This window comes from Typha latifolia, chromosome 14 (genome assembly GCF_019914945.1).
Source record: "Typha latifolia isolate L0001 chromosome 14, TyphaL0001v2, whole genome shotgun sequence".
Taxonomy (NCBI): Eukaryota; Viridiplantae; Streptophyta; class Magnoliopsida; order Poales; family Typhaceae; genus Typha; species Typha latifolia.
The window spans coordinates 9,196,731-9,210,605 of NC_133099.1; the positions used below are offsets into that span (position 1 = coordinate 9,196,731).

The 13,875-nt window shown below is 34.4% G+C and overlaps 1 protein-coding gene and 1 long non-coding RNA gene across 2 annotated transcripts; both read left to right on the forward strand.

The window, feature by feature from the left end:
- Positions 1 to 927: 927 nt before the first annotated feature.
- LOC140800614 (uncharacterized) lies at positions 928 to 3,954 on the forward strand. The gene is made up of 2 exons (XR_012111283.1): positions 928 to 1,133; positions 3,530 to 3,954. It is a non-coding gene; the product is annotated as an uncharacterized lncRNA (long non-coding RNA).
- A 4,204-nt stretch (positions 3,955 to 8,158) lies between these two features.
- On the forward strand, positions 8,159 to 12,352 carry LOC140800679 (ent-kaurenoic acid oxidase-like). The gene is made up of 8 exons (XM_073155452.1): positions 8,159 to 8,397; positions 9,629 to 10,106; positions 10,395 to 10,658; positions 10,761 to 10,850; positions 10,973 to 11,051; positions 11,168 to 11,274; positions 11,388 to 11,509; positions 12,055 to 12,352. Exons 1-8 carry the CDS (start codon positions 8,174 to 8,176, stop codon positions 12,143 to 12,145), a joined length of 1,455 nt encoding a protein of 484 aa, XP_073011553.1. The 5' UTR covers positions 8,159 to 8,173; the 3' UTR covers positions 12,146 to 12,352.
- The last annotated feature ends 1,523 nt before the right edge of the window (positions 12,353 to 13,875 follow it).

Consider the following 13,875-nt stretch of genomic DNA (forward strand, 5'->3'; position numbering starts at 1 on the left):
TACGACGAAGCTACGCAGACTCTGGGCTCGATCATCTACGGGCCCATGATCTGCGAACTGGGTTTCCCTGAGTTCGACATTCCGTCACCGATGTCGAAGGAGAACAACGATTTAATCAATCTCTCTGAGATTGCTTTGGACCTCGTCAGTAATGTGTACTAGTTGTTCTTGTACCTAGTTTGAATGACTATTATTACCTATATATACAGGATTAATTGTATAAAGGAGACTTAAAGTTTTTATATCAAAAGAATCATAGAGCAATTTTATTTTATTTTATTTGAGAAAAGTAAGTAAACATCGTAATAACTCATTCTATAGTATAAATATTATGCATCAAAATTATAATTATACCGCTCACCAACTTAGTTACTAATTTATTCTTAAAATCCATTCCTCAATCTACATTATATCAAATTAAAAAGCATTCATGATAATTTTATAAAAAATAAAATAATTATTACGTTCTTATTTTATTCATAAAGATAAGAATAATTACTTTTAAAATAAAGATCTTATTTTCTAACACATTGACTTTAGGGCGGCAAAATAATACGACACAATAATTCGAATATTAAATGGGCTTGAGTTTTATCTAATCGAGTTCAGATCATAAACGAATCGTTAAATCGGTTATGTTCATGTTTATTACCTTAACCCAATTAAGCTATTTTTGACTTACTAATCGTTGCCGATTTCATAATTCGCTGCCGGCTTCTGGGAATCAACTTGTCTGGCTCTCCAAAGGATTTTTTTTTTCATTTGGCACCTTAGCTTTATGCTTTTATTACGTTTCACCCCCTATACTCTTTTTTTTTAAAGAAATTTCAATGCAATTCGGCCATTGAATTTTATAAAATCTCCGAAAGTACTTAGTAGAACGTTTTTGGAATATATATATATATATATAAAGACAAATCTCCGGCTAGAAACTTCTAGAACAGAGAACGGCGAAGGCAAGCTACCTACACTTCCTCGTCGAGAACGAGAGAGAGAAGTCGCCGCCAGGAAACTTCTACAATTACGAACGCGAACGCAAGCTATCTACACTTCCTCATCGAGAACGAGAGAGAGAGAGAGAGAGAGAGAGAGAGAGAGAGAGAGAGAGAGAGAGGAAGCTTGAGGTCAAACAGGTATCGTCGATCTCTTTCTCTTGTAGCAGCATCCGATCTTTTTGTTAACTTCTTACTACTTTGCTTCTGTTCTTCTTGTGGGTCTTCTTGGATGGGATCAATTCTTTGTGTTTTAATCCTTGTTGGTTGGTTGGGTAATCGTCGCGAAGAATATGGATGTTTTAGGGTTGATTGGTCTCGAGAGATTATGGTTTTGCATGTTTGGGTGGCTAAATTTTACGCTGTTTGTGTTTGAGAAAGAACTCTGCGAATTACTGTGACAATTAAGCTTGATTTGATTTAGGTTATAGAGGGTTGACCATCTAGATGATGGATCACTTGTTTGGATGTATGCAGGATGTTCTGCATAATGGAGTTAGGAACTTGTTTCCTACTTTGGAGCAAAAGATATGCTTCCTGTTGTAGTATGAGATTTCCTAAACATGTTGTTTTATAGGGCTTCCTGTCTTAAGCCATACAAGACTTTTATGTGAATTATACGATTTTGTAACTTAGCTCAGCATCTTCATTTGCTTTCTTTTCCTTTTATAGTGAAAGGCATGGCAAATTATTTTATACCTCATTTACTTTCTTAAGGAGGAATTGTAAGTGTTTCTGCAATCATTTCTTTTAGAAAATTATGTATATGGATATATTTTGCTGTTTTACAACTTGAATTACCAATAGGTCGATAACTATGTGATAGACCACTATGTGTTAAAGGTATGCTATACATTGTGGTCTGGCACCTTACAGCATAAGTTTTTAAGTCCATTGGTTATCTAACAATACAGTTCCTCCATTCTACGAGCCGATAAGGTAAGACTTGTATTATGTGGAAGGCTGTAAAATCGAGCTAGTGCGGACAATGTTGTTTGTTTCCTCTTTTTTTCTTTTGGCCTGTAGAGGAATTCCTAGTTGTTCTTTCAAGTGAGCAAAGTTTGCAGGCATCTTGTCCAGAGTTAAAGTGAGCAAACTTTGCAGGCATGTTGTTTGCATGATTGGGAGTTTAATTCAGTTAGATATTTAATGAGTAATGATCCATAGTTTCAGAATTCAGGTGGTGTGTGCATTCATAAATCTTAGTTGTTTGGAGGATTTGTTTCCTCATCTTCTCATGCCATCTTTTCCATCACTGGATCATCTCTATTGTGCTCTTAGTAATTGTAGCAACCTCAACAAAAGGATGTATTAGATTGACATCAAACATAATCTGATGTAAATTTACTTGTGATATTCTATTTAACAAATCTTCTCTGAGGCACATTGATAAGATTGTTTGATCTATATTTCACAAGATAAAAGAAAGAGTTGAGGAAAGAGGTATATCAAGCAACTGTTTGGTTCAGAAGGGGCTTTTGGCCTCAAAATAATGATTATGATCAGTTACATGAATACTATATATGGATTAGTGTTTCAGTTGTCTTGTTATCTGGTGTAATTCATTTCGATTATTGTGATATTTCTCATAATAAATTTTCTCTTTATGCTTCTTGGATATTGCTTCACAATATAACAAAATCATGAAGAAAATGTTGTGTTAGCTTTGGTTCAGATATTCACCTCAAACTTGAAAAACAAAAGTGAGCTGAGACAAAACGATATGGTTCAAGACTTCCAGTAGAAACTAGAAAAACAATAATTGTTGCATTCAAAACTTTCTTATAGATGATAATTGTCCTATTAACATAATAGTTTGTAACTTTTTCGCAGTTTTATTAGTCTAATTGTTAAGAATTGTTTAGCTATGGTAAATTTTAAATCTAAATAGGATATATTCATTGATTATATAAGAGAATCCTGGCATTTGCGTAACAAAATTACAGAGATACGAAAATTCTTTGACATAATTGAGTTATATTAGGTCTCTAATCTTCTTACTCATTTGAATTTCTATCTAACACCATGATAATTCAGTTAACACAATTATTACTTTTTCATTTAATATGTAATAAAAAAACTCCTGGTGACGCCATGATATGGCACATCCATTGAGCTTAGATTATGTGGAGTTAATTCAAAATGGTCTGATTTGTTCTCCTGAACTATTGTATATGTTTTTACTGTTTTGGTCTACTTGTCTTTATGTTAGTTGATAGATATCTGATTTCTTCTCTACATGTACACTTGAAACTGGCGAACTAGAAGTGAAACAACCGGTTTTGAATTTTGTGCTCCTATTGTATGAAATTTCAATTAATCTGATAGAATCAATGTTGCTTTTGTATAAATACGCATGAGTTGGACACTTGGACTATAAGTTTTATATTAAAACTCGGAGAAAAGTTTTAGCACATCTCCCTTCTTCAGGGTGGAGAGAGACAAAGTGCTCTTCACAGCGTTCACTTATTATGGTTCATACATTTTAGTTGTAATAATACAGGTATAAATCATTGTCTAACACCTTTAATTTTCAGGCAGAGCATAACATTTTTTTTCATGGCTACCACTGCTTCTGAATCAGAGGTTATTCAAGAACTTGCTCGTGAATCACTTATAGCAATCTCAGAGTGCATTCCAGATACAGTCTCTACTTCAAAACTATTGCCTGATATGCCTGTTTTTGCTGATGATGTTGACATAGATGACTTTGTTGCAGCAGAAGAATTTAGGTCTCAGTTGATTTCCATCTCCTACACTCAATCGCCTGACACCCAACCCTCGCCGTCGTTACTGGAAAATCTTGGTGCTTAGCTGGGAAACTATTGTTTTTTGGGGGGGGATTTGTCATGTTATATGTATGTTCTGTATGCGATACAAACTTGTATGTATCTTATGTAACTCCTAATCTTGTTTGAACTGATTTCTTCATGTGCAAATTTACAATGCATCACTTGGAAAAGTTTCTACTTCTTGGACTTCAAGGTAGGCTTAGTCGTCACAGGAAGTTTTCCAATTAGCTTGAAACTATTCTCATTCCGATAGATAATTATGATCAGTATACTTGAATTTTTGCATGAAGAATAAAAATTTATGAAGGATAAGATGACACAAAAAGTAATGTAACACAAAGAATACAATTACACGGAGAAATGATAACTTATGACAAATATATATATTTGCAATATACAAGGTAGAGTAAACTAACTTTTAGTTATTAATACGAAGCAAAGTAAAACTAAGTTTTAGTGCTATTTTGGTTGGCATTGGCTGCCTTGTACGAGACTTCTCTCTTGCCTTTGGAAAGTTTTTATTATTAATTGAGTTAAGAGTTCTTGGTTTATAATTATTTTGTATATAGTTTAGAATTTGAGAATTAAATATTAAAGCTTCGTGTATCTTGGGTACATGCTGATCATGATTCCGAAATCAGATGGTAGCATTTGACTTCTATTTTTCTAAGATACCGTACTGCTCTAGTTGACATTGTTGATATCATGTCGTTATACATTGCATACCTCTGGTAGCATTTCAATGTTTCAACATAATTATTCAGTACTTCTACAGCTCACAATCAGTATATTTTTTAAGAGATTTTTCTGCTTCATATATGAATTAGAGATATCTTTAGTACTGAATTTCCAGCTATATTTTCACAGAACATTTTCTAAATTTAACATTCTGGTGTACTGCCTCTAGTGATAAGTCTATGCAATTAAACATGTTTGCCCATGCATCATAAGTCAATTTGATTGTGTCTGTGTTTTTTTTTATCTGGAAGAGAGTCTTGTTGTTTAAGATGGATTACCTGTTAAAACTAGCAATTGGCAAGAAATGCCTGCTTAAGCCTTCAATCTGCACATAATCCCTGTCCATTTGTTTTCTTTTCCTTTGCTAGAGTATTTATCCTCTAAAAATTGGTTCTTTTTTCTTCTACCTTTTGTTGATTAAGATTATGAGAAAGAACAAGAGCAAGTACTTGATTCTATGAACTAGTACCAGATCACCTAGTGAATCATCCTGCTATGAAGTATAAGTTAATCTGGTTGTCCTAATGGCCTAAGAATTATTGAGTAATCAAGTTGATCTACAAGACTTGGGTCAACTGGTTATTTAACAAAATTACAAATTGCTCCGAGTCTCATTAAGAACTTTTATGTCCTCTGTTCTTTATTAAACTCTTGAGTAATATTAAATACATGCCTTTGCACATTCATATCTTATGTTTGTCTTAATTGAATAACATCTCATAACTACATTATCTATTATTAAACTCAACTCTGATAGAAGACTTAGTCTTTTGTGTTTCTTTTATCAAGTGTAGTTGCCTTAAGATATGTTGACTCTATTGAAATTATCTTACAGAGGGAGCTGGCCAACTACTATAATAGGATGAAGAGATCAAACATCTTAATTAGGAACAGCCTGCAGCCCACCTCTTAAATAATGCATTAGATAAGACTTTCTAACACATTAGGATTATAAACAAAGAGATACAAAAGATTAAAACAATTGACTTAGATATTATCAGTCAAGTCTGGCTTCTGATCTTTGTCTGCTAGATAATTTTCTTAAGTTCAGCAGATGGTGAAGGAGAAAGGTGAATGAAGTCATCAAGAATAAAGTAATTCAAGGCTAGTGCTATTTGCATTTTCTATTATCCTTGTTCCTAATAATATAGAGGCAGTAACCATTAACATGAATATAAATATAAGGATTACAAGACTCTGTTGTTTATTCCATCCTAAGAGGTATCTAGATAGAATTATAGTTCCAAATAGTTGCTTATTTAATTATGTTTGTTTTTTTTATTATGTATAAATAACACATTTATTTAACTGGGTTGCAAATTTGCAATTAGAACTTTATTTCTTAGATATAAAATTGCAAATCAATGTAGACAGTTTCCTTGTATTGGAAACACAACAGAGAGAAAGTAATAAAATTGGGAATCATGTAACATCAACAATAAAATTCTTCATCAGATTGTTACATAACCAATACAATTGCACATCATAATGAAATATTAAAAGTGACCCATATTTAATTTAATGCTCATTAAAAGCAACATCAACAACAAACAACCAATCACAAACAACCAATATAGTCAATCACAAGGGATTGACTATATTTTCATTCCTTTTCTCTACTCATCTATATATTCTCTATCCAACAACCACCAATCACTATGTTCCAATCAAAAGAACTAGATGTGGCACTACCATCTTGATGCCTATCATATTGCAGCCATGCCATTATCAAGGGAGATGTAGAGAAAGAAACCATCATGGGCTGAGATGCTGCATGTCTCATTGTTTAAGTAGAAAGTTTGTAAATCATAGGGCACTGTTTAAAGACATTTTCATCCCTCTGATTTATGACTCAGTATCATCTTCCATCCTCCCTAAAAAGTTGAACTTCTAAAACATAATGACCTTCAACATTGCTAAAAGGTGTGGTGTGTTAATTTTTTAGACAGTACAAGGGTTAAATGGTAGATTTTTATTCTTCTGGCAAAAAGGCGATATCAGGTCATAGTGTCGGGGGTAAGAATATAATTAACTCAATTATAAAACTGTTAATTCATCAATTACTCTAAAAACTTAAGATGTTAAGTTAGGGCAAACACATATCACAGTGGGAATCTAGTCCCAAGATTGAGTACATTTGGTTTCATAAAGGCTAGGGCAGCAAGTTTGCTGCGGGCTAGTAATTGGTAACTCTGCTAGTGTAGCAAACAGTAATGTTAAAAATAAAAGAGTCATTTAATTAAGGCAGTTTTCGATAACGTCATTTTGGTAAGCTCAAGAAGTGAATTTAGATTTAAATGAGTGGATTCAAACTCAATACATCTACTCCGGTATCATATGAATTCATCAATTACTCTAAACACTTAAACAGCTAGATAACGATATTTTTTTGATATTTTATATTTCTAACAAAAACATTAACAATGAAGGTAGTGATGTGGTCCTTCACAAACTACCAAGTGTCCTATGGGTTAGGTCAATGTATCTTTTGAACAAATAATAGGAGCCTAGTCATCAAATGCTTGTTCAATTAAGGGCAAGCTTGATTGGACCAAAGTGAACTCTATATTCCCATGAGGAGGGACCATCTTGTGTGAGCCCATATTGTATCTCTCCCCCATCCCTTGTGCATTCCCTTGAGGGAACATGATGGTGATGAAACCTCACCAATGTGGCAAAGGCCAAAAGGTTTGACACCTCACCCTCACCAAAGAGAACACCTCCAACTCACACTTCCTATCCCTATGTGTGAACCAATCAAATCCACCAATAGAAAAAAATTTACCTATAACATCATGTGGATTTGTCCTAGAGCATTAGCACTACAAGGAGACATTTGCATTAGATGCACATCCTTTTTAGAATGTAGTATATATAATTTACATAGAAGGTTAGTCTTGAAGTGTTGGAGATTTAATTCCACAAATTAAGTACTCTTGATTCAAAAGTTCTCTCCATCTCTACTAATTTAATTACCACATAAAAAAGAATAGAAGATAATGATATGTTTTGCAATTATGTCAAACTTAGTCTTGTAAATAACAACTATATGTTATATTTATGAATTACTTGGTATATAAAACTAAGTGTATATATGTATATTTTACGCAAATGCCCCGATATTTACTCTTACCTTCCGGGGAGGGTATTTTGGTCTTTTTAGCTTCTCAGGGTGATGAGAAGTTTATGTTTAAAAAAAAGTTCATGAGAGGCATAAGGAAAATAGAAAATGGTGGTAGTTTTGGAGATACTAAGTATAATTATCTGAATAATTTTGTAAAATTCTCAAAACTAATGAGCTAGAAAATAATATACATATATATATATATAGAGAGAGAGAGAGAGAGAGAGAGAGAGAGAGAGAGAGAGAGAGAGAGAGAGAGAGAAAGAGAGAGAGAGGCATGTGACTAGGGGCAGGCGCATGAAAAGCATCACACCATATCATGACCCGACAAAATCCCACCAACTAACTCACGAAACGGCCAGCACACACTCTCTCTCTCTCTCTCTCTCTCTCTCTCCCCCTATATATAAGGCAACCATCATTCCCCTTTTCATCTCTCACTATTAGACAGAGAGAGAGAGAGAGAGAGAAAGAGGAGAGAGAGAGAGAGAGAGAGAGAAGAGAGAGAGAGAGAGAGAGAGAGAGAGATGGAACCGTGGTGGGCGGCGGGGGTGGTGGTTCTGGTGGCGGGGCTGGCGTGGGTTTCCAAGTGGGTGCACGAGTGGGTGCACGAGTGGGGCCTCGGGAACCGGCGGCGGCGCCGGCTTCCGCCGGGAGATATGGGTTGGCCCGTCATTGGTAACATGTGGGCTTTCCTCCGGGCCTTCAAATCCAACGATCCTGATCACTTCATCAACTCCTTCATCAAACGGTCAGCCTCCCTCTCCCTCTCCCTCTCCCTCTCTCTGCAATTTACCGTGCCTTAAAACTCGTGCTTATTCCTCCTTATCCTTCCCATCTATCTTGGGCGAAAGATGGTAAACAATTTAGGTGGTCAGAGCGTCTGAAGAAATAGCCGATGAGAAAGTCTTTATTATAAGAACGGGTGATAATATAACTATTATCCTTATTCTTTTGCTCTGAATAATCTACGCCGGATTGCGGCCACATTCTTTCGTATCCTTTTGGGTTATCTAATCCTCTAGAGAATAAATATTGAACTAGTTAGCATATATCAGAATTCATTATCCATTTTGGTGTGGATATAAGCAACTCTAGTACTATGCAAGAGTTGTTTGTTTGTAGGTTGCAGCTTGTGGGGGCCATCCTAACATTGGAACTTATGAATCTTTTGGATTTCATCTATGTGGGGACAACGGATAGAATCAATGCAGTCTCATTGACATGACAAAATAACAAGTCCAGTATATTCTACAAGGAATAAATAAAATAATTGATGCACAAGAAGACAATTTGAGTAATTGTTATAAGCTATGTAACTTTGACCATCTCCATCATGCATCAAAGCATTGTTTGGATCATGCAGATGGAGTAGTACAATGTGTAGTGATGAAGCTTTGTCATTAGCTATGGTGGGAGTGGAGATGGGTCATCATGCAATTGTGGGTCAGTGGTGTCCTCTCTTCTTGTTTTTTGACCTTTGTCTGCTTCTTTTGGACTCAATTGTTCAATGGATGATCCTCTTGGGATTTTAGTCTAGACTCTGGTGTAGAAGATTGAAGGAGGTCGAATGAGAACAATAAGCCATTGTGGTGGGGTCTAGATAGTGGCTCAAGTGGGCTTCTGCTCATGTTCCTCAGTGGATTTAAGTGATGGCTGTTTCTAGGATTACATTATTGGAGATTACACATGACAAACAGAGTAATATAATTATTTGAATCCTTTGCATCAAGCTCTAGATCCGAAATTTATTCTTAGATATGCATCATGATCTGACATCCTAGGTATGATGAATGATGTTTGTTTAAACTTCTAAACAGAAGAGTAGCTGCCGAAACCTATTAAAATTTATGAACCGAAACTTTAATTCAAGTATGACTAGCATCAATGCAATACAGTTAAATTTTAGCATATTACTACTTTTTTTTTATCTCTCTTGATGTGTTAGATTTCCAAGCATATGTTTTAATGTCTGAATGCAGATATAACCGGATTGGGATATACAAGGCCTTCATGTTTGGCAGCCCAACCATCATTCTTACTACACCAGAAGCCTGCAAGCAAGTATTGATGGATGACAAGCATTTTGTGACTGGTTGGCCTAAAGCTACTTGCAATCTCATTGGGAGGAAATCATTCATTGGCATAACTCAGGATGAACACAAGTGGCTCAGGAAACTTACAGCAACTCCAATCAATGGTTATGAAGCACTCACTACTTATCTCCAGTTCATTGAAGAAACCGTTGTATCTACTCTAGAGAGATGGGCCATGATGGGAGAAATCGAATTCCTCACGGAGTTGCGGAGGTTTACGTTTAGGATCATTATGAAAATATTTCTGAGCAAGGAGGGTGATAGCATAATTGAGCCCTTGGAGAAAGTGTACACTGATCTGAACTATGGAATGAGGGCAATGGCTATTAACCTCCCTGGTTTTGCTTACCATAGGGCACTTAAGGTATAATCCAACCTATACCTCTTTTTTCTCATCTATGTTTTGATACTTGTCAGCTCGTTAAACTTTTGCATTTGTTTATCTAGTATTCTGCCTTTGTTCCTTTGCTTTTCTTGCTTACCATGTGTCATCACATTCCATGCTGACCAACCATCAGCAAATTCCATGCCACTAGCATTGAGATCCTTTTTCTTACGGCGTTAGTGTACAGTTGAAACAAATCAAGCAGTACATTTTTAGCTAGATATGTTCTCCTTGTCTTATATTCATCAGTACATTCTTCTACAACAGGCCCGGAAAAAGTTAGTGGCAGTTCTCCAAACAGTTCTTGATGAAAGAAGGGCAACAAGAAGGAGAGATTCACTTCGAACAGATAAAGACATGATGGATGGTTTAGTGGAGGTTGAAGATGAAAATGGTAGAAGGTTAACTGATGAGGAGATCATCGATGTATTGATCATGTACCTTAATGCTGGCCATGAATCTTCTGGTCATATTACCATGTGGGCCACTGTGCTCCTACAAGAACACCCAGAAGTTCTAAAAAAAGCCAAGGTCCTTCAACAAATCAAATAAGCCATCATATTTTAATCTTTTGATAGTTTAAGGTTTTCTGTTCTGAAATAATCTCAACTATAATTTGCTAAATTCTTTTAGGCAGAGCAAGAGGAGATCAGGAAAAGTAAATCACCTACGCAAAAGGGATTAACTCTCAAGGAGGTCAGGAAGATGGACTATTTGTCAAAGGTCTGTCTAAATGATTATGTTACTAATTTACTAAACTATGTTACATTAAAGTTTACTGACTATACATTTTTGAGGTTGGATATATTAAACTCTAAGTGCATCATTTTAATTATTTCTTTAAGGTTATTGATGAGACACTACGTGTAGTGAACATCTCATTCGTGTCATTCCGCAAGGCTACCGATGATGTTTACTTCAATGGTTAGTTTCATTTCATAAACCGTTAGTTTCCTATTAAGGCATAGGAAAGCAACAAACATGGAGACTTAGTCACAGATGATATAACATTGTGATAGGTAATGGATGTTTATTTACAGGTTATATCATACCGAAAGATTGGCGAGTTCAGCTTTGGTACAGAAGTGTCCATATGGATCCAGAGGTTCACTCTGATCCTAAGAAGTTCAATCCATCTAGATGGGATGTAAGTTGAACTTGTTGTAAAATATTTTATGTATGAATTTTGCATATTTTTGGACTATTTTAGAAGATCTGATTTATATCAGTAAATCTACAAATGTGTTTTAACTTGTCCAGGGTCCCCTACCAAAAGCAGGAACTTTCCTTCCCTTTGGATTGGGAAGCAGGTTGTGCCCCGGAAATGAGCTAGCGAAACTAGAGATCTCCGTCTTCCTCCACCATTTTCTCCTTGGATATCGGTCAGTTTTTTGTACTAGTAGACACTTTCTACTGAAACATATCCATCTTTGCACAAGTTAGACTGTGTTTTCTTTGCCTTTTTCTTTTTAAATCTAGATCTTAGGGAGTACTAAAAGTAGTTAGGTCAATGATCAATTAAACTATCTACATAAGCATATGTCAGACTTTTTTCCTGCCAGCTTGATAAAGATCAAGATGAATAATTGGCAACTATTTTAGTGAATTTAGTTCTTCTCTGATAAAGGTTGTTATCTTACAAGTCTAAGGTTCTTATAATATCTTTATCACTTGCTAATATAGAAACTAAACTTAGTTATTGTGCTGAAAACTTGGTGCACGGTTGTGCCAAAATTCCTTCAAAAGATCTAGTCTTACGCCCATTTTCACTGCAAATTCTTTTTCCTTAAAAATGGTAGTTGCAGTGAGTAAATATTATCGCAAGTCAAAAGTTTCCAATAAAATATACTGACTTAGTTATGTAATTAAAACATAACTTTTGTGCAGGATATACTTACCTAAAAATCTTTTCTTTTTTCTTGTGCAGGATTACAAGAGTAAATCCAAAGTGTCCAGTTAGATACTTGCCTCATCCTCGTCCCATTGACAACTGCATGGCGAAAATTACGAAGCTTTAAAATGTGTTAGCATTAGCTAGTTACATTGTTGTTTTGTTTTTTATTTTCTCAACATCATAAATTTTGAATGAGGATAGCTGCATTTTCTTTCTTCCAGTTACAACTTACAAAGCAGGGTTATAAGATGTTCTAGTTTCATAAGTGATCTAAGAGTAGATCCACTAATATAGAGGCTCTGTTCATCTATTCTGATAATTTCGCTAATAACCTTCTGGCGAAGATTGGCGCAATGACCTTCATTAGCCGTTTGCAGAGATTGAGCTCATGATAAGGTTTACTTGAGAACTGCTGCATTGCTAGAACTATTTGGTTTGATGCTACAATAGCGAAGAACGTAATACTTCGATTTTTATCTATTGTGCCTTCTTCTTTCTTTGTGTCATTCTTGAATTATTTTTAGGAATACTACACAAATAGTTATCTTGTGTTTCAACACTGAATAAAAGATCAGAAGCATTATTATGAGATAATTTCAAGGATAAGAAGTGTCGTAGTTTTCGTTAGCGAGATTTAATAGTGAAATTTCTTGAACTGGTTGGTTGGTTGGTTGTGCATTCAGCAAAGATATCCTGAAACTGTGGAATTAGTTACATCTTTTACAGTTGTGAAATATTCAGGGTAGCTCTCATTCTATAAGAGATTAGATTGGAAGCCATCAGTAAGAGGAGAGAGGCTAAGCCATCAGTAAGAGGAGAGAGGACGGTATAAGTCGCTAAATTGGATTGTGCTCAAATAGTTAAAGAGGCTTATGTTTCATGAGTATTCCCGAGTTCGAATTCTAGCAGTACTAGTTTAATTATGACGCAATGAAGTTCTTAGTTTTCTCTCTTAAAAGAAAAAAAAAGTTATAAATAATGAAAAGTACCCAAAGTAATTTCTACAAGATTTAGTGCTAAATTCATTTAAGAATTATTACCCCCAAAAATTGAGAAGAATAGATATTTCATTGAGCATTACCATGACTGTAACAAGTAGAGATTACTCACTATATTTCATCTACTCAATGATGATAATCTTGACTATTTTAGTTAATTTATCCAAAGACAAGAAGTGGTTTGAAAACTGCAAGCTGAAATTTATTTAGAAATTTTATATTTGACACCTTGCACTTTAAGGCCTCTTTGTTTTGAGATTAATAGAAAATCTAGAATAATTATTCTAGATTCTTACTCCTAAAAATTATTATAACTCTAATTTCGAGTAAGACATTCTAATATTTACTTGTAATCTAGTATAATTGTGTAATAATTATTTTTAACGTGACATAAAATTAAGATAAAATATAAATAAAAAGTAAAAAAAAAAAGATTCAAATGCTTTTGAATTTGGTATCTAAATTTAAATTTAAGTAGTCTTATTTATTGTAGATATGCATCACATATTTATAGGTATAATTGCAGACGTGTAGATATGCAATGCATACTTATAAATATGTAATGAGATATGTGGGTCATAGGAGAGAGAAGAGAGGTGGAAAATTTTGCTTATATATGTAATAATTTAAATAATTTTTCTAATTACAATTTGGATAATTTGGTATTTATTTTCTATTTTGGAATGGTATCTTCTAACTATAATAGAAAAGAAAGAGAGTCTGAAATCAATTGGGGGCTAGGAATTTTGAAAATTTAAAAAATTGGGATTTTTAATACAATTATAATTACTACTAAAATTATTATATTCTTTTAAAAATAATATTTCATTAGTTAAATCTAACTAATTATGATTAA